At 29.2% G+C, this 21337-nt stretch overlaps 2 protein-coding genes across 5 annotated transcripts; both read right to left on the reverse strand.

Moving 5' to 3' along the window:
- Window positions 1-2961: 2961 nt before the first annotated feature.
- eIF4A (eukaryotic translation initiation factor 4A) lies at window positions 2962-9433 on the reverse strand. 2 transcript variants are annotated; one of them, XM_035862229.1, is made up of 8 exons: window positions 9310-9433; window positions 7936-8053; window positions 7643-7790; window positions 7441-7550; window positions 6995-7270; window positions 5903-6354; window positions 5338-5530; window positions 2962-3231 (listed from the first exon to the last, which is right to left on the reverse strand). In XM_035862229.1, exons 1-7 carry the CDS (start codon window positions 9330-9332, stop codon window positions 5386-5388), a joined length of 1272 nt encoding a protein of 423 aa, XP_035718122.1. In that variant the 5' UTR covers window positions 9333-9433; the 3' UTR covers window positions 2962-3231; window positions 5338-5385. The 2 variants fall into 2 exon arrangements, with proteins under 2 accessions (XP_035718122.1, XP_085517304.1); XM_085661178.1 differs by having other exon boundaries at window positions 3162-4117.
- A 1516-nt stretch (window positions 9434-10949) lies between these two features.
- On the reverse strand, window positions 10950-14018 carry LOC118439995 (uncharacterized). Of its 3 annotated transcripts, none has more exons than XM_085661176.1 (3): window positions 13483-13712; window positions 12382-12563; window positions 10950-12277 (listed from the first exon to the last, which is right to left on the reverse strand). In XM_085661176.1, the coding sequence occupies exons 1-3, from the start codon at window positions 13585-13587 to the stop codon at window positions 11014-11016; spliced, it is 1551 nt and encodes a 516-aa protein (XP_085517302.1). In that variant the 5' UTR covers window positions 13588-13712; the 3' UTR covers window positions 10950-11013. The 3 variants fall into 3 exon arrangements, with proteins under 3 accessions (XP_085517302.1, XP_035718279.1, XP_085517303.1); XM_035862386.2 differs by lacking the exon at window positions 13483-13712 and adding an exon at window positions 13719-14018 and having other exon boundaries at window positions 10952-12277; XM_085661177.1 differs by lacking the exon at window positions 13483-13712 and adding an exon at window positions 12814-12987 and having other exon boundaries at window positions 10954-12277.
- Between the last annotated feature and the right edge of the window lie 7319 nt (window positions 14019-21337).

Here is a 21337-nt window from a genome sequence, read left to right on the forward strand (position 1 = left end):
CTATGGACAAAATATGAACTACAAATACAAGCGGGGAATGCTAATCCCCCCACCACCATGCGGTATATAAGTTTATCTGGTTATTCCCCTCTCACGCATTAATAACAATCGGTCTCGTGTGTTGGTTAGAATAAGTAGTGTTATTAGTAGAACTGAACTCATACTTTTCACTCATTTCATAGGTATAGCTTTCTTTGATGATAGCCTGTGTCTCGCAATGATTCGTGCTAGTAACAATGTTGATACGCATTTGTTTTAAACTATGATAAATGCATAGGAAATAAATAAATATTATTGACATATATAAAGTATATAAAATCTATTGTAGAATATATTATATCAATAGGACATTATTTCAAAATTTTTCTTCTTGTGAAAAAAAATTCAAAACAATATTTACATCATCAAAAAGAACAGTAATTATTCTCAATAAGTTTTGGTGAACGATCTCTTATTTTAAGGAGAAAGATTTAATAATTCAAAAAAAGAAAAAGAAAAAAAAAAGCTTTGTATTTATATACAAACTATTCTCAAACAAAAAAAAAAAATACCGATCCTTGATCCTCAAAGAAAATAAATCTTTTTTAAAAATCGATAGATTAAAACTTTTTTTTAGATTTAAAATGAAATTTCGTTTGTCAAAATCGGTCAAGAATTACGTCTGTTCTCCTTGATGGCGTAAACCATTGAAAAAGTAGGGGTAGTGAACAGCCTTAAGGTAATCGTGTCCGAGTACAGTCATCGACAGACTTAGTGCGTCTCGTTTTCGAATTCCATCGTTCAGAGATTCCATTGGAGAAAATAATCCTTTCCAAATCCAAATTTTCTTCTAAATCTATCCTCCATTTCCATTGGAGGGATATATATTAAGAGATATCAATGAAAAAAAGCAACGAACAAATATACAAATAGAAAAAGAAACGAATCATCATCATCATCATCATCATCATCATCACCATCGTTGTCGTTATAGTTATCATCATCTTGAAAATAAAGAGTAAAGATGGAAAGTGGTAGATTCCGTCGTTCTTAGTGAGACTAAATATGGTCGTCCCTAACTCTTAAGAAATGTAGGTCTCTCTCTCTCTCTCTCTCTCTCTCTCTCTCTCTCTCTCTCTCTCTCTCTCTCTCTCTCTCTTTCTCTCTCATTCACTCACTCTTTTACACAGGTAGAAATTCTGTGTAAAAATTTTACAAGATCGCTAACTCATAATATTAATGACTATGACGTTTGTAAAGATCGTAAAAAAAAAAGAAAAAAAAAAAGAGGTAAAAATATTTTCAATTCAAATTTCCTACGTTTACATTTACTGGGAATAAATAATTGTTAACATTTAACGGGAGAAAAAAAATGCTTAGTAATGATCGAATTAATGAAAAATGATTACGGTCGAATGAGATTTTATTATACATTTGGAAATTAATTGCATTTGCTTTCTTTTTTGGTTTTTTTTTTTTTTAATGCGATGTTTTTTTTAACGATTCCGTATCTTTTTTATAATGAATAACGTGTGCTTGCAGCATTTTTCTTATCTTATTTTATTAAAAATATTATTAGTAATAACGTAATGAATTCTTTTAATACGTCTATTTACGTACCTTTTTCATTTTCTTTTTCTTTTTTTTTCCTTTCTTTCTTTTATAAACTCGTGACCCCTCAGCTTCGGTAGGTAGGAGAAGTTGTGGAGATAAAATTAAAATCGACGAGTTTACAGGAGGCTCTTTAATTATAATAAATGAAAACTTTAGAATTCGAATAATTATTAATTATACGATAATCTGAATGTGATTTTGATTATTATTTGTAATATATATATATATATATATATAATACTAATTTATATTCCAATATTGAAATAATATATATCTATATATTTTTTAAAATAGGCTTTAATCATTTGTGTGAAAATTATCTGATCTTTATTAGACATGATTTTTACGGACAAAGAAATTTTGCTTCTCAAAACTTTGGAAACAATTTCGTGTACAAAAAAAATAAAAAAAAAAGAAAAAAGTACAAAATCTTTTTTCATTGAAATGGGCCTTTTTTTTGAAATAAAATTGGACAGAAATTCTTATCATGATAATTCATGGCGTAACTTTGTAAACGCATACGAAGAGAATCCTCTTAATACTTAATACTTTTAAAGCACCATTGATTTCATTCAATGAACGAGTTCAGAAAGCTGAACGTTTATCACGAGCGTTCATTGTATTCCGGAAGTATTTAAAAATAATAAATGTTTATCTAACAGTAACATTCGCCCATTAATTTTTACGTAAAAACAAACAAAAAACAAAAAAAAGTATATATATATTGTAATAGGCTGTAATATTTAAAAAAATATTTCTCTTTTTTTTTTTTGACACGTCTGTTTTCATTTATTTAAAATCATATCATATCTTATAGTTTAAACTCTATATTATTATTATTATTTTTATTATTATTATTATTATTATTATTATTATTATTATTATTATTATTACTACAAGCATATGCAAGAAGACATACATTTTACTGATAATTTCTCGTTCGAAATATATTTGTGATAATATTTAAAAGTATATATAATTATAATTATATATAATATATATATATATATATATATATTATATATGTATATATATACACACGTTAGTATATATATATATATATATATATATATATATTGTAAAATTGCGGAAACCACTTACGACGACGTACTTACAATAGCTTGTAATAAATTTTCGCTTATGTTCTTTTTTTTTATTTTTTATGATATAGGGGAAGAATTATTTATATTTAATTAGAGATTATTATTTTTTTCTTTTCTCTCTTTTTCTTTCTCTCTCTCTCTCTCTCTCTCTCTACAAAGTTATTAATTATATAAATAAGTTCTCACACATTTAAATTCTCTCTCTCTCTCTCGCTCTCTTTCTTTTTCTATTACTCTCTTCACGAAACGTACAAACAAGCACGAATGAAGATTTGCACAGTATTTTATTGACAAAAATATAAAATAATCAGTGAAAGTTGGATTCTCCTACATCATTTAAAAAAATTGAATAATGTAAGCGTATAAACAATAAAACGAAGTAAGTGTATATACTGTTGTGTTAAGACCCCACACAAAAAGGGGGGGTAGGAGTTTTGAAAGGTAATCGATTATGCAACTTCTATATTGAATCAGGAAATCTGGTCTTTATTTCCAAAAATATCTCACCCACTTCTGGAACTCAGCTCAAAACTGCCTGTAAATACAAAATAAAACCTGTGAGAACTTCCCCCTGTGACCAATGATAATGAAAATTTTACATTTCCGTCACACGATGTGATCTACACGAAACAATCCTTTCCCTTTCTTTCTTTCTCTCTCTCTTTCTCTTTTTTTTTTCCTTTTTGGCAAGACAAACTACTAATCTTTATCAAATAATACATATTTTTACGTCTTATAATTCTTGTCTTTCTTTCTATTTCCTTTTTTTTTCTTTCTTTCGTCTATTTTTGGTAATACGATACGAATCTCTAATCACAACATATCACATCACATTGAGAAGAATTGTTAATTTTAAACAATAGATAATATATACTCATGAAGAAAATACAAAGGAAATAATTATACTTGGTTCGCATAAATATGTTTATATCTTCGTTCGACGCTCATTAATCTTATCTATATATATATATGTATATATATATATAATAAATTAATCTGAATGCCACACGCAAGATTATTTTCATTAAAAGTTTTTACGTTTTTTCCTAAATTTTTTACGTAGAATCTACGATCTTACGATCTACGAATATTAATTGTTACATAGGGTGTGTTGTACCTCGACCCAATTGCATCAGCACACGTTGATAAATCATGAGAAAATAATACATTCGGAATCATATGACGAGTCCCCTCTTTTTTAAAGAATCAGATTTATTTTTCAAATCAGCATAAAACTTAATACAATAAATAATATTACAAATAGTGTAATGCATTCGCGTAATAGAGTGTGTAGTAGTATGCCTCCCGACGCAAATGGGTCTCTAAAATGTTTTATCCGCTATGAAAGAGATAGATTTTCACAGTATGCGCAGTTGTGTCCATTCAGGGTTGTCATTGTAAGCTTGTAAATACTTTGTTAACTAAAGTCAATAGTAAAGAAGAGAAAAAAGAAATATATATATAATATATATATATATTCACATACACACACACACGTATATATATATATATACATATATATATATATATGTAGTAATAAAGACCACGATTAAAAGGTCAAACATTTTATTGTATATGTAGTATGCACCTGGGTTTATTTGGATATACAAAAATTCATACCATCTAAACTTTTGAATTTACATCTCCTGCGACAACGCTTGTGATTAAAATACCCCTTCCAATACCCAACTAAACCTCTACTTAAACAAACAAGTTGTAATCGCGGTGATCGAAGCATCGATGAAAGACCGTCGACGACGGAATGAACTTTACAGGTAGAAAATGCTCGATTAGAGACGGACGAGATAAAAATCTTTAGAAGAAACTTAAAAATATTGACAATGATCAGAACTATGGTGCAATAAGTCCATGGATGCATTTGAATAATGCAAAATCTTGACCTGTCACAATGATATGTAAAATGCAAGCACATCGTGCCTGTCGCTCTATAGTGATGATAGGTATTTTAAGTAATACCATTAACGTAATATGAATACTAGTATAGTAAAAGTTATAACAGTCGAAAAATTAAGTTTTCGTAGAGTGATAGCGATAGTACTGCTTTTGGTATAGTAGTAGTAGTAGTAGTAGTAGTAGTAGTAGTGGTAGTAGTAGTAATAGAGTAGTAATAGCAGCAGAGAGTAGCAGAGTTAAAACAGTAGTAATAGTAGCAGAGAAATAGCAATAGTAGTAGTAGTAACAGTCGTAGTAGTAGTAGTATAGTAGTAGTAGTAGTAATATAATAGTAATGATAATGGTAATGAGCGTAATGGGTATATAGCGGTGAATGGTAGTGTTGGTAGTGTTTAGTGTTAGTTTTGTAGTGTGACTGGAATAATGTAGTGTGTTGGTAATAATGGGATGTGGTAATGGCGTTGGAGTAGTGATAGTGTATAGGGTGTAATTGTTTAATGGCAGTAATAATAGTATTAAAATGGTATACTAATAGTATTCTTAGTACAATAGATAATTATTCTTGTATACCTATTCTCATAATCTGCTATTATCAAATGAAATTAAGATGACAACCTCAGAATATTTTGGTAAATCACGTTTACATAAGCAATACAGTTCACCAACTCACTCTGTGTATACTCACACACCATGAGAGATCAGATGAGAGCTCCTTATTTTCACTTACTTTTTATTTTTTTTTCGTATTATAATGATTTTTAGCCAATGGACGTGCTTAGATTAAGTCAGCGACGTTCAATGGCATCTCATCTATGTGGGTGTTGTAGAATTGCTCTATATCTTTCAGAGTTCGCTTATCGTCCTCTGTAACGAAATTAACGGCTACTCCTTTACGGCCGAAACGACCACCGCGACCAATTCTGTAACAGGTTGAAAAGTTATAACTTTGTAAATAAAGATTATTCTCTAAAAACGATAAAAACAACAAAGAAAAAAAAAACTTTACTTATTGCTTTCTATTAAAAATTATAATAAAAAAAAAAAATTAAAAAAAAATTAAACATGTAACTGCAAATCTTCTCAATATTTATCTGAAAGATAATTCTCATAGATGTATATCGATAGATAAGTTATCATTAAACAAAGAGCGAGAATCGGTTATCGAGCCATTGCGTTTAAATAATAAGATAGTATAGAGTTTAATAAAAAAGAAACTAAATTATTAAATTGCATATTCATTTGGTACATATAGAAATATTATAATATACGACGATAGAATATTATTTTTTTACCTGTGAATGTAATTTTCTCTATTGGAAGGTAAATCATAGTTGATTACAAGAGACACTTGTTGTACGTCGATACCACGTGCCAATAAATCAGTTGTAATAAGAACACGAGATGAACCAGTTCGAAACTGTCTCATAATAAGATCTCTTTCTTTTTGATCCATATCTCCATGCATCGCAGAAACCGTAAAATCACGGTGATGCATATTATCCGTCAACCAATCGACCTTACGTCGTGTGTTACAAAAGATAACAGCCTGAGTAATACTCAGTGTATCGTATAGATCACATAAGGTCTCCAATTTCCATTCTTCACGTTCAACGAAAACGAAGAATTGTTTAATACCCTCCAACGTCAATTCTTCTTTCTTCACCAAGATTCGAACTGGATTTCGCATAAAACATTTGGATACATCCAATACATCTGCTGGCATTGTAGCAGATAATAATATAACCTGGAAAAAAAAAAAAAAAAAGAAATGAATATTTTTTTTTTATTTTTTTTTTATTTTTTTTTTTTTTTTTAAAGCATAAACTACCCCAAGTATATGTGCGTTATCATTTTTAGATGATATATACTTTTGAGAAAGCATTATATATATATATTTGTCATTTGGATGAGACACTGCGACATCATACGTGACATATGCAAAATTAGTAAAATGGAAAATCATGTTACTTTTTGATACGTATAGATATATTATATATATATATATATATATATGAATTATTATAATTCATATTTTTGTATAGGGCGTTTTAATCATATTTGAAATGAAATTAATAATACCACGTTATTATTCCTAATATTTAAATTATATCAATGTAATAGAAAGATCTCAAAGAAGAAATGAAATGTATCAAAAATCTTTACGATGTACCCCTATTCAAGATACCACTAATATAACGCACCTGTATTTTATAATACATTTATAAACTTGACTATAATAATGTATGGCTATACTGCAACTTTTCGTCTTGTATGATTTGTTGACTTGTCCAAAAGACATTTTCTAATAATTGAAATAAAGTCAACAATTAGAAGACTATATTTATATAACTCTGGTCTTGGTTGCGAACAACGTTTGAACGTACCTGCACTTCTTGGGGTAATAACTTGAATACATCATGAATTTGATCTTTAAAACCACGCGAGAGCATCTCATCTGCTTCATCCAGAACAAACAGTTTAATGCTACCAGCCCTCAATGCTCGTCGACTGATCATATCATAAACTCTGCCTGGTGTACCGACGACTACATGAACGCCTTGATCCAATTTTCTCATATCTTCGCGTACATTGGTGCCGCCAATACATGCGTGACATTCTGCATGCATAAAATCTCCCAAAGCGATAACAACTTTTTGAATCTATAGAAAGAGAGAGAGAGAGAAAGAGAGAGAAAAAATAAATAACAATCAACATTACATATTGTTTTACATTATATTTTATATATAAAATATTTTTTCTTTTATTTATTCTTTTTCTTTATTAATCAAAAAAAAAAAAAATATATATATATATATATATGCGAACTCACTTGTTGTGCAAGTTCTCGAGTTGGAGCCAATATCAATGCCTGACACTCTTTAATATTTGTATCGATTTGTTGAAGAATAGATATAGAGAACGTAGCAGTTTTTCCAGTTCCTATAGATCATAATTAAAAATTTTTTTTTTATTATTAACAATCTGTTAATATAATCTTAAAAAAATTTTTATGTAACGAATATATCTTTTACCTGACTGGGCTTGAGCAATAACATCGTGTCCCCTAATACATGGTAGGATGGCACGTTGTTGTATAGCGGATGGTTTTTCAAAGCCATAAGCATAAATACCACGCAAAAGTTCTTCTTTAAGGTTCATTTCATCGAAATTGTCCACAACCTAATTAATATAGAATTTTATATAATGTATTTATAAATCTCTATAATTGTTTTTTTTTCCTTTTTATATAAAACAGCTTATATGTACTGATTGTAGTACTTTTCTATATCCATTAATTTATATATAATACAATGATAAAACTTACAACTTCCCAGTTAGATTCAATGATCCCATCGGGCTCCATGCCTGGAGGCCCATTATATGCAGGTGGTTCACTTTCGCTGGGTCCATTTTTGGAGTCTCCTGACCATTGTTCATCGTTCCTACAATTTAAATACAATTAACAGCTTGTACATATAATAATGAACTATGATATAAGTCATGTTAACATCAATTGATATAATTATTATTGTCAGGATATAATTCAATAAGAGCAATCATTGTTGGTACTAAATAGTTGAAAAAAAAAAGAAAGAAAGAAAGAAAGAAAAGAATGTATGTAGAAAACAAATGGTCAAATTAATCAAGAATTATCTAAGTAAATATATTTTGATACAAATAAAACATCTTATATATCAATAATATTTGATATTCTTAAAATATTCTCTCAATAACAAAGGCATGAAATTACAAAATGTTTCTCATACATATTTCCTCAAGGAAAAAAACAAAAAAAAAAAAAAAAAAAAAAAGAGAGATATTGATTATGAAGTATCTGTAATACAAATTGAAAATGATCCATTTAAAAAGTGATATATAATATATAATGTAAGAAAAGAAGAAAAAAAAGGAAAAAAAATCTATATGCATTCCTAATTATAAAAAAAAAAAAAGAGCTGACCTACTGAGAATAAAGAAGACAACGTAATATGTAAATTCAATGTAATTTTTTAAAATATAAATGAAAAATCATATGTAAAAAAGAAAATGGGAAAGAAAAACAAATATTTGATGATCACTTGATGGCTGCTGCTGCACTGACAGTGACTCACGCGTACGTATGACTAAGGAATGGTCGACATTTTATCACAACTCACGCAAACTCAAATCGTTTCATTTTTGCATTCAATGAATAACCTAAATCGAATAAATAATCGTATCCTTGTCAGACGGCATTAGATCAAAATATAAATTTTCTTACGTAAAGCTGATAAAATATTAATGAATAAAACTAATAATGAGTTTTGTACACGTCGTGCGGCACGCGGAAATTTTCTAAGAAAAATCACGACCATTTGGATATATCGAAAATTCGTCGATAGATATCCCATCGAATATTTATGTCGTTATACGAAACGATCGTATCGTATTTGGCATTAGAAGAACGAAATCGATGAATAGGAAAAATACGAGTTAATATTGCAAACAATGTGACAAAAACGAATGCACGCCATGTTGTCAGTCTCGTGGCTCTCGTGCATTCGTCGTTTGCCGCACTATTTTTCGTAAATGTAATCCGAACGAATGCCGTTCTATCGTCTATACCACGAGATCGACGATAATTCGTAATAAAGGAAGATTTTCTATGGTAGAAAATTTCTTATGATTAACGCGATTATATATGAAAAATCGAACTTACCTTCGTTCAGATGTATGCGACATGTTCCACTCACGGTAGGTCGACGGAAAGGACGAGTTCCTATTGCGTCACAAGGAATATTCTTGTGAACGCCGCACAATGGCGCTGCGAACGGTTCAAAGAAAATTGACAAATTTTTACAATAACACCTAAACGTTTTAACACTTGTATTATGATCTAAGTTTTTTTTCTAACTATTAATTTCCTTCTATTCCGTATGTATTTATTCTTCCGTGTCTCGATGATTTTTCATATTATTTTTCTTCTACGGCGGACACTGCGCGCAGAGGGGAAGTTACGTCGATTACCCAGCGTACCTAGCGCCAATTTCGGAAGATGTCTGTTTGGTGCGAACAGTGAAACAAGATCATACAAATATGTATGTTTATTCTTTAAAAAATTTTTTTCTTTTTTTTCCCTTCTTTTTTCTTTTTTTTTTTCCCAATCAACTTTTGTCAATCAACGTTTCTATCAATTTAATATTATCCATTAATATTTGTCCGTGAGATAGGTTATTTGGTTAACTTTAGATTTTTCTTTTTCTTTTCTTTTTTCTTTTTTTTTTTTTAAATTTTTACTTTCATACGACGACCGTCGCGCCTTAATATCAATTTAAATACAAGAATAACTAAATTACGATACTGCAAATGTTATTTTCATTTTAATCGAGTTCATAGTCTGTTTCTTCCAATTAATTTAAAAGGTAATCACGTTTATTTTGTCATTTAATATTTGAAATAATCGAATTTTAACAAAAAGTTTATAATATATATTATGTTTAAAATTATTTACTTTTGTTCATTTTAATGTTGATTAAAATTCTTTTTCTTTTATAACATTATATCATCTTTCAATTTAAAATATCTAATATATTAAAAGTAACAATCTATGAATGAATATTTAAAAAGACATTCATAATCTTAATTCTTTATTTATTTGTACATATTGGATTTTTGTTATATCACTTTGCAAAAGTATATAACATTTTCCTTTATGAATATCAAATATAATAATTAACAATATAATAATGATATATTTGATGATTTAACATTTGAAAATCTTTAACATCTTTTTATACAACCATTGAAATGAAAAAATATTTCCTCTCTTTCACACAATTTTAGGCAAACATCTATTGCACTGATATGGTAATTCGCTGTTACTTATACACATTTTATTGCAAGACTATATTATTTATAAAAATATGTCCAATTTTCTTATGTATATGGTTATATATACATATATATATGTGTATATATATATATATATATGTGTGTGTGTGTGTGTGTACAATAATGTACATAAATCAGATTTTTGATATAAAATAGTTATAACACAATATAGAGTATTGTGAGTATTTAGATTTTTGCATTATGTACAAACATCTATCACATCATCCTGCACATTCCATATTTTACATATTTTAAATATTTAGATTTACATATTAATATATATATATATATATATATATATATATATATATATATGTATGTATTAATAATCAAATATATATTCTCTAATCATATTTTTAACGTTTTCTATATATAATACATTATTATAGATTTATTTTCAGTCAACAATATCTTATATATAATATCTAAATCATAAAATATATTATCTATATAATATAATCTATAATCATCTCTATTTCCAAATTAAATATATATATATATATATATAACTGTAATGCATTTTTATAAATCTTTACATAAATGCACAACCGAGTATAAAGAATAATACTGCGATTGGAAAAATAACATACACACCCATTCGTGGGTGACAAACTGATATTAATAAACTAATCTCATCTGGATCAAGATCTATACCATCTTTAGTTGGTATTTCCACGATTACTCTATCAGGTGACATTAGATCTAATGAAAACGAGCACTCTGTTTGATTTATACAAGACTTAGTAACATTTTCATATTGAAAAGTTGGTTTATAGATATCAAATAGTGCATGTATATCGTTTGAAACAAAATCATTATCACTATAAAAAATATAATAATAATATCCATCCTCTACAACATCATGTTTCGTTTCCATATGTTTTCCATTAACTAAATAATCAACATTAATACATTTATCAGAAGGTTCAAATTCTTTTGTCAAAAGAATTGAACCTTCATAACAATTAAATAAACCATTTTCAAAACTGGATACAGATGATGCTTCATTAGAATTAATTGTATTTTTATCAGCATTTCCACCATGCTTGATACCTTGATCAAGTAATGAAGGTGGTTTCATAAGTTCTTGATTTCTCTTTACTCTAACATTAACTAACTTATTTTCTAATTTTTCATCTAAATCATTTTCTAGATTGTCATTATCATCATGTTCCATATTTAATTCCATTTTCAGCCTTTCAATTACATTTTTATGATTTACCATTTGTTTTTGATTATGTATATTCATTTTTGAATCTTTCCTTCTTATACTTTCACTTTCATCCTGTATAATAGTTGATTTCCTTTTTAATTCTTTTTCTTCTTTCAACTTTCTCACTTGTTCATTAAATGTTTTATTAAACCATCGTTTAGATCTAATTTTTTCAATAAATTCATGATCCTTCGTTTCCTCCAACGTTACAGGTACTTCCATTGTATCATTTTGAGTTTCTTTCATATTATTAACTAAAAAATTATTCAAGTGCATAGATTTATTTATAGCTGCCAAAAATTTCTCCCGATTAATGTCATTGAGATTATCTATCGTTTGTTCATTGTATGTATCATTAGAACTTTGTTTTGTATTATCTTTTTTGATAGGATCATTAATTTCCTGATTCATGTCTTCAACAGAATTGATTTCTTTCATATGCGTTTCGAATGTAATTTTAACTTGATCCGCATCTGGTAGGAACATATCCGTTATACGTTCTTTGTTTTCATTTTGCTCCAATATCTCACAAGTACGTAAATTACGTTCACCTTTAACAACTAAAATAGAAGCTCCTTGGAACCTAAATAACGATAATATTTTGTATAAGAATAACCATAATATATATCATTATGAATATTGTTTAAATATCATCAAAATTTATTATACTTCTAATTATATATTTACCTTGAGCATACAGAAAGAAATACTGTAGCACCTTTGAGCAGATAAAATCCCCAATATTCGAATGTATCATCTGGTAAATTCATACTCTTCTTTAATCGTATATGTTTTTTATATGATGCTATCTCAGGTCTATGTGACATTTGGAACGCATTAAATGTTGCATTCATTTGTAAAGTATGTTCCTAATAACAATACAAAAGGAATATAAAATTAATGGTATACTTTTTTTATTAACAAAAAGAAGAAGAAAAAAAAAAGAAAAGAACAAAAAGAAAAAAAAATTAATTTCATCAAAGTATATTAACGTGCTAGGATATATAAAAGGTGTATATATATATATTAATTGTTACAGATATAATACAAAGGGTTTCATAAAGTACATGCAAAAGAAAAATATAAAAGTCTGAATCTTAGATGCAACATAGTTCTTACAGAACAAAATATTGTTGATATTCCATCATTGACCTCCAAAATATCAGACTCTGTAACAGCGTATGCTACATTAGCATAAAAACTGTGTCGCAGATAGAGAGGGATTAGAATAAGCATGGATGGTAGTACTGTTGTCAGTGTACAAAAAACTAATACTCTTTTGATACCATGCATTTTTTGTGTTGGGCCTATAAATATGAAAGGTACAATTAAACAAAATTAGTATCTAAAGTTGTCATTGTGTTAGAAAAATTTGTTCTATCTTAAAAAGGAAGAAGATAAACGAAAAAGAAGAAAAAAAGAAAGAAAGAAAGAAAGAAAGAAAGAAACCCCCACCCCCCCCAAAAAAAAAAGAAAAAGAAGAAAAAAGAATTAGACAAATAAATATAAATTTTAATAAATTGTACATATGCGCAAATACACTGCATGCACGTGATCGTATCTATGTATAAACACATACACACACACACACACACACACACACACACATACATATATATATATGTGTATTTATGTTATTACAATATAATTTACACATGTAAACGCATATGTACATAAACATAAAGTGACATTTATATATATATATACATATATATATGTATATATATATGTATATATATAAATATATATATATATATGTGTACATTTAGTAAATTTATAACACACTACCGTATTTATTAACACAAAGTTGTAATTAGAAGAAAAACCAGTTTTTTTAATAGTTATTAAAAACGTAATGTTATTTGAGAGAGAATTATTTCTTTGTGGAAACATGTGTGCGACGCTTTACACACACAGTAATTGACTATTGTACGTTAATAGCATGCGCAAGAAAAAGGCACCGATTAATGACTGCGAATGTTTGTAAATGTAAACAATATATGTACATTCTTTCGAAAACATACTTTTCTTCTTATATAGCTACAGTGACTGGTAAATTCTCCTTCCACTCATCATTTTATCACATTTAAAACGTATTATTTCTGAATCGTTATTGGATGACATCTTATCTCTCCGTGTCATGATATTGACTAAAAAAATATTTAAGCAATTGACCATATATGCATTTCACTTATCTCTTCTTCCCTATGCATTGAATGTGCATTATAAAGAGATGACCTTGCTTGATGCTTTCTAAATCTGTACATTTATAAGAGTGTATAGTATTCATATTAATAGAGAGTTAAAAATATTTTATTTTGTTTTTCTTTTTTAATATTATTATTATATATTATCTATAAAAATTCTCACTCTTTCTCTCTCTCTCTCTTTCTATATATATATATAAACATAATTTAAGAAGTTTTATTATATATACATACGTATAATAAAATAGTGTATGAATTTATTCATATAATTAATAGTTCTTTTTTTTTTTTTTTTTTTTTTAAGTAATTACGTTGATATAATGTTAAACATATTTAAGTTAGCATGTACAATTAAGTAATATTAATATCAATAATTATATTTTATTAATAAGAATTAAAAGATATCAAGCATGCATTTTATTTGCACAATTGGTCATGAACTAATCATTTAATATGTTCGACTGATAATTGAGATTTCGACCGCCATCTAGTAACAGAAGGTATGAACTAGTTTTAAGAACTTTGCTTAGCCGATAAACTGCATTCGTATACTACACATATATGTATATATATGTATATATATATATGCATCTAAATTATTTGAAACCTTTTAACGCTAGATGACACTAGAAGACATAATGATAGATCAGTTTTGGTATCACATGTATATATATATATATATATATATATATATATATATATATATATATATAAAACATTAAAAAAATATTCTTTATTAATATATACGTATATAATAATTATTTATATATAAATTTATAAAAGTTTTTTTATTTATTATATGTATTTATTAAATCGTTGCATTAGATGATTCGATAAAATTCAATTAACAAAATATCATGAATTATTTTATACGTATATTTGATTTTAAACAATATTTGTATTAAACATTAATATAATTGAAATGTATTTCAAAAGTTCGAAATGAAAATATAAAATTTTCTAATATTCCAATAATATGAACGTGGCCGATGCGATAGATCAAAGAATAAAATTCTTTTATCGATAGAAGATATAAAGATCCATCGATCCTTCCTAGGACTGCTTTAAATATCGCGTGCCGTAGAATAAATTGTCCAGAAATTTTAAAGCCATGCTGCGTGGGATTAGACGATACAATAGGCTACCCAGTTACAAATCACCAGGTACCAGTTACCAGTTATATCGCCTCTGTCGCTTAACTTATGGTTTAAAGCTCAGCCATAAAACGTCACAAAAGGATGTTTAAGAATATCAAATTATTTTTACTTATGAAATCGATTTCTCGATGATATTTATTACAACTTCATTTTCTCGATAAATACACGTTGCATAAAGATCATGTATTTGTCTATTTTTTTTTTTTTTTACAATATACATATATATATATATTGAAATGTAAGTATTTACGAGGATCGATTAAAACAATCTATGTAATTATATCGAGTATTAACGAAATTTTCAACAATGATAAAATTATTTCAAACTCATAAAATTAACTTAAAGTTAAATACAATTATTTTAACAAATATGTCGCATATAAATATAGATATGACATATATATTAACGACAACAATCGAATTTTCGAGCCTTTTTTACTTTACGAGTGGTTTCGCATGAAAAAAGGGAGAAAGGAAAATGCTTTTTTCTTACCTTTTTCCTTTTTTCTTTTGGAAATAAAAGGAAATGAAAAGGAAATAAAAGAAAAGGAAAGAGAAAGGAAAAAAAAAAAGAAAAGAAAAGAGAAGCTATATTATAAAAGTAAAGAAAACGTGACACATAGAAAGCGTGAATGTTGTAAACCGACCGCTAGAGTGGATTTGTAAGCGCGTGTAAGAAGTAGCATTAGTGTTGAAAATTTTCTGTGAAATCACGTATTCGATTCCGCGGACAAACGAGAGCAGGTCGGGTCCGATGGGGTATTAAAGGCTCGAAAAAAAGTGTGGGAGGGGAAGATGGCAAGAAGGAGAGGGCGGAAGAGGTCGAAGGAGACAACAAGGAGAAGAGAAACTCTCTCTCTCTCTCTCTATCTCTCTCTCTTTTAGATCCCAGTGAACATAAATGTACCGTAGCCCCATACATCACGAGCAGTCTTCCTTTACCTCCTCTTTTCAGGAAGCAATACAATGCTGCTACTACTGCTCTCCACCATTATAGAAGGTGATCCGAGCGTGTGCTTCAATGCATTGGTGCATTGGACACGAACTTGCTATTGTGTCGGTGATTTCGAAACGAGAGAGAAAGATTGTGTGTGTGTGTGTGTGAGAGAGAGAGGGAAGAGAAGGAAAAATCTTCGTTTTAACGAAAGGAATCTTTTACCGAGGTCTTCATTAGAAGAACCTATCGTATGTATAAAATATTTTTTTTTGCGGCGTGTTGTTACTCTTGATAAAGAAAGATAAAGAGAGATAAATAAGGATACTAATTGATTTTTTTCACTTCGCTTTATGTTTGTTTCTTTCTTTTTAATTTTTATTTTCTTCTTTTTTTTTTTTTTTTTTTTATAATATACACACGCGTGTATCCGAGATTGTGACTACGATGTTTCACTTTGACGGGTATATTTGTCACGTGGAAGGTTATTTCGTTAGGAAGGTATTTTCGTTAGATATAATATATTATATCGCAGTCAAGGATGAAAAATTCGATTTACCATGGTAACCCAAAATTTTTCAATGTTGAAAGGTCAGAAATTATCCATGCCGACAAATATTATTTTCACGCATCTTTCGTATCGCATACCGAGAAGAATTTCAACTGAACCGTTCGAGATTTCCCGTGATATTTTACCATTTCGATTAGGATGTTGTCCCTCTTGAAAAAAAGATAAGGAGTATTGTAATATACAATGAATGATGCGATTTATCATGGTATATAAAGAAAAGATCCTTTTAATCGTTTGAAAGGAATAAAGATATTTTTTTACAAGACGACAAATATAGATTATTTTCTTTGATCTTTATGCTACAGTTTATCAAGATTAAAAGAGATCCTTAATGATTTTTAATTTTACATAAAAAATTTCATTGTCATTAATTTACTTTTAATTTTATTATTAATATTATTACATTAATTACGTTTAATTTTACATTAAAAGTTTCGTTGTCAAGGATGAAAAATTCGATTTATCAGTGGTAAAAGAAAAATAAAAAACCCTGAGGAAAAGGAGAAAAAAAGGAAAAGAGAAAGAAATAGAGAGAAAAAAAAAGAGAGAAAAGAAAAAAAATAGAATTTTTCATTTGTCGAAATCATCGATAATTTTTTCACAAACTAACAAATATTTTTATTATCATCATTATTATTATTATTATTATTATTATAATTTTTTCATTTTTTCCTTTAGCGTACAGATATATAGAGACGAATATATAGGAGGATACGTTCGTTTATTCATTTCTTCGGCATAATTTAAGATCGAAACGGTCGGAAAACTTGGGATGAATTTTTTTTCCTTTCTCTTTTCTTTCCTTCTTCCTTTCTTTTTCCTTTCTTTTTTTTTTTTTTTTTTTGTAGGCGTAACACTTCTTTCGACGCCTCTCTTTCTCTTTCTTTCTTTTTTTTTTTTTTTTTTTTTCTTTATTATCAATTCTCCTCGTTTCCCTTTTTCCAATTTTCACGGTGGATTGCGGATTGTGGATCGTGTCCGATGTATTTATCCTTTAAGGACAAGACGTGCATTGGTACGTTTAATTCTTGCGGTTTAATATAATTTCTCTTAGAAAGTTATCATCGTTGTTGTTGCCATCTTCTTCTGGATCTCGTTCGTATTTCTTTTTCTTTAAGGTTGTCGACCGACGCCACTCTTCCCTTTCCTCCCTCCTCCTCTCCCTCACTTCCAGCTTACCACCCTACTTCCCATTCCCTTCCCTCATTCCATCCCTCACCTCCCCCTTTAAATCTTCTACCATTAAGGTTTCCTCTCTTCTCGCGCGTAAGCGACGAGCGACGTAATTAGCACCAGTTCAATCCTTTGTGTTATTCACGGAGCGTCGAGAACAAGATGATTACCGGCTCTCTCTCTCTCTCTCTCTTTTTTTTTCTCTCTCTCTTTCTCTCTCTTTCTTTCTTTCTCTTTTTCGCGCTCTCTATGGGGCCTTTGCCAGGCGTTGCCAGCCTGTTCGAAAATGAAAAATCGTGCCAACCCACCCCTCCCGTTTCTTTGGGTATCTGCCTTTTGTCCTTTGAGAAGACCGAACTCGCTCAGACCTAGGCCCCCTACGAACGCGTTTCTTCTTTCTATAGTAAAATATATCGTTCCTTGTTATTTCCACTTTCTACGAGAAGAATTTAACTAGAATTTGAAAAGGTAATATATATATATATATATATATATATATATATATATATTTTTATATTCTTTCTTGATGAATTAGTAACGTCGTATATTAAAAAAATATCTATAGATAGGTATATATTTCAGATAGGATGTGTTCACATAAGTTTGATCTATGTAATGTATTATTATGATATATCTATATAATTTCATTTTTGTATATCTATAATATAACGTGTAAAGTTTTGGAGGAAGAAAAGTTTCTATGGAAATTAACGGTGTTATTAATAAGTTGGCTTGATTGAGACAACTCATCCAATCTTCGATCTCTATCGATCGGCAGATTCGATCATTCTCTCATGTAATAATCATCGTTCGTTCGGGATAGAAACGGTCAGGTTACGGGACGTGCAAAAGGTGCACCGTGGAAGGCGAGAAGAAGGAAAGAAGTATCAACTTAGCTTTTTCTCGTCGTCTTTTGCTACGTTAGGGAACTGCAGGTAGAGCAAACACGGAACAAAGGGAGCCTTCCGAGTGACTTGCGAAATTCTGTCTCTTCTCTTCGGAGCTTCTTACTCGTTCTCTTCTGATGCCGTTCAGAGTGCACCACCATGGTGCTCATAAAAGCCGCGACAAGGAGAGGGCCCCTTTACCATGGAAAAACTCGATCGGAATCGGACTTGCTCTGCGGCTTCTCTGATTCGCCATGAAGTCGACAAGAAGTCGAGTAAGATGCCTTGTGCTACCGTCTTACTCTCGTCTCTCTCTCTCTCTCTCTCTCTCTCTCTCTGTATCTATCTCTTTATTTCTCTTTTTCTTTCGTCTCTTATTCTTATTTAACAACTTTCAATTTACTTTTCGATCAATATATTTCTTTAATTTTTTTTTTTAAATTTTTCTAATTGTACTTTACATGATTTTTATAAAACATAATTATGTATTTAAATGTGTATCACAATGAAATTTTCAATATTGAATAGATTTTTTTGATTTATATTACTTTTCTATTAAAAAATTTTATATCGTTTTTGACGTCCTTTCTTTTTTTTGGAAAATTCATGAATTTAACTTCTAATCTTTTTTTTGTTTTTTTTTTTTTTTCCCATAAAATAAAACGTTTCAATTGGTAAAAGGAATTTTCAATACTTAGAGAGACCTTTAAGTTTGAAGTATGTAAAAAAATAGATTTTTATATTCCTTCCTTTTTTCTTCTTTTTTTTGTTCTTCTTTTCTTTTAATTTATATCAATTTATATATCTTCTATATAATAAACTTTTCTATGTAATAATTATCATATTCTTTTTGTTTCTATTTCAAAGCTTTTTCTATAAAAAAAAATATATTATTCTCTTCTACATTTTTATTTCTTATATTACTTATTTCAAATCTTTTATCAGATACGTAACTAATAAATAGATAATATCTGGCGAATCAGATCGAAATATCGTATTATATTTATAATAGATATTCACATAATAATACAAATAATACAAAGTATCGTTGAATTTGTCAAGAGAAGAATTTTATCGTTCGATCTCATTTTCAGGCTCGTTATCGAATCTTTACACCTTGCTTCTTCGTTTCGTTCTGGTTCTTTCATAGCGTATAACGTGTAGATCCGTTTTTAAAGATGGGATAAGGAGAGGGTGGGGAGGGGGCGAGAGGGGTTTTAGTTCAGTTCGGTTCGGTTCGGTTTTGGTTGCACTGTGAAAATAGTTTTTCAGCTTTGAAAATAGGAAACAAGTGGGAGTGAGCAAGGGCGGGGTGTGAACGAGGAAAAAAAGGGAGTAAAAGAAAAAAAGGGAGGATGGAGAAGGAGAAAGAGAAAGAGGAAGGAGAAGAGGAAGGGGAAAGGGAAGTTTTGGAGAAAGCATGGAGTAGATCGGTCGAAGATAAAAAAAAAAGTCAAATGCCGTACGGCGTCAGTAAGGATGTCGTATTCGAGGAAAAGGTAGGAGGATCAAACCGGAAAGTGTTTCGAGAAGCGTTAGGTAACGTCGTAAATCGTTAATCGTCGGTTTTCGACTACATTCGTCTAAGAATAGAAAGAGAAGATATTCTTGTTTCTTTTTGAAAATGGTCCGTCTACCGACAATCCTGACAGAAACCCCCCGCAGACTTTTACCGTACTAAGAAATATGTCATACCATGGTTTCCACGTTTTCCTTTTGGCAACGTGCCTTACATCTTTTTATAAAAAGTAGCTCATTGGAACAATAGAAACCGTTTAGCTTCTTGGAGAAGAGAAAGGGAGAGAGAAAGAGAGAGGAAAAAAATGAGGAGGCCAGTTTCACGAGTTTGTAAATCCAACGACCCAAACGACACATTATAGCTTTATTACCGACTTTTCTATTTCTTATGCACGCACCCTAAGTCGACATAATGTACTTTTTTTTATCTTTTCTTTTTCTTTTTCTTTTTCTTTCTCTTTCTCTTTTTTTTCTTTTTTTTTTTTTTTTTTTGGTAAAGTACTTGGACACAAAAATGTCGAAAGTCGCCAGGCTGGAGACTTGATGTCAAGATAAATATATATATGTGTGTGTGTGTGTGTATGTGTATATATATATTTGTTTAGTAATGATCTAAGATCTATCTTATGCAAGAAATATTATTGTCTTTCTATCATCATATAAACGGACAATTTTAATCATCAATATGATTCTAATGCAAATGAAAATTCTCGTAGATTATTATAAATAATGAATATTATTATTGTTATTCTTATACTTTTTTCAAATTTCATTGGATATAATTATCATCATCATCATCATCATAATCATTTGAAATTGTAGTCAATCATATCGATAATTTGTCAACGTGTATCATTATAGATGTTAACGTTTATTATCCTCGAATCGTTAGTTAGTAGAGAAATTACAATTTGCTTAAATAGTTAGAAACAACTTATGGCAAGTTTTCGTATGTGTAGTCGCGTGGTCGACTTTTTAGCCTTGAGCCATTTATGATATAAAGAGAGAAAGAATCATGGATGTATTCGTTAGGACAAAAGAAGAGGGAAGATTATGAGGGGAAAGAGAGTTTAATAACATCATGGGCCTAGGCATAACTGAAGACCAAGAGGATCAAGGGGACCATAGAGAGGGAGAAAGAGAGAAAGAGAGAAAGAGAGAGAGAGAGAGAGACCCTTGTGGGATATATATAGCAA

Source organism: Vespa mandarinia, chromosome 14 (genome assembly GCF_050613455.1).
Source record: "Vespa mandarinia isolate Hongniang chromosome 14, ASM5061345v1, whole genome shotgun sequence".
In the NCBI taxonomy this organism is placed as follows: Eukaryota; Metazoa; Arthropoda; class Insecta; order Hymenoptera; family Vespidae; genus Vespa; species Vespa mandarinia.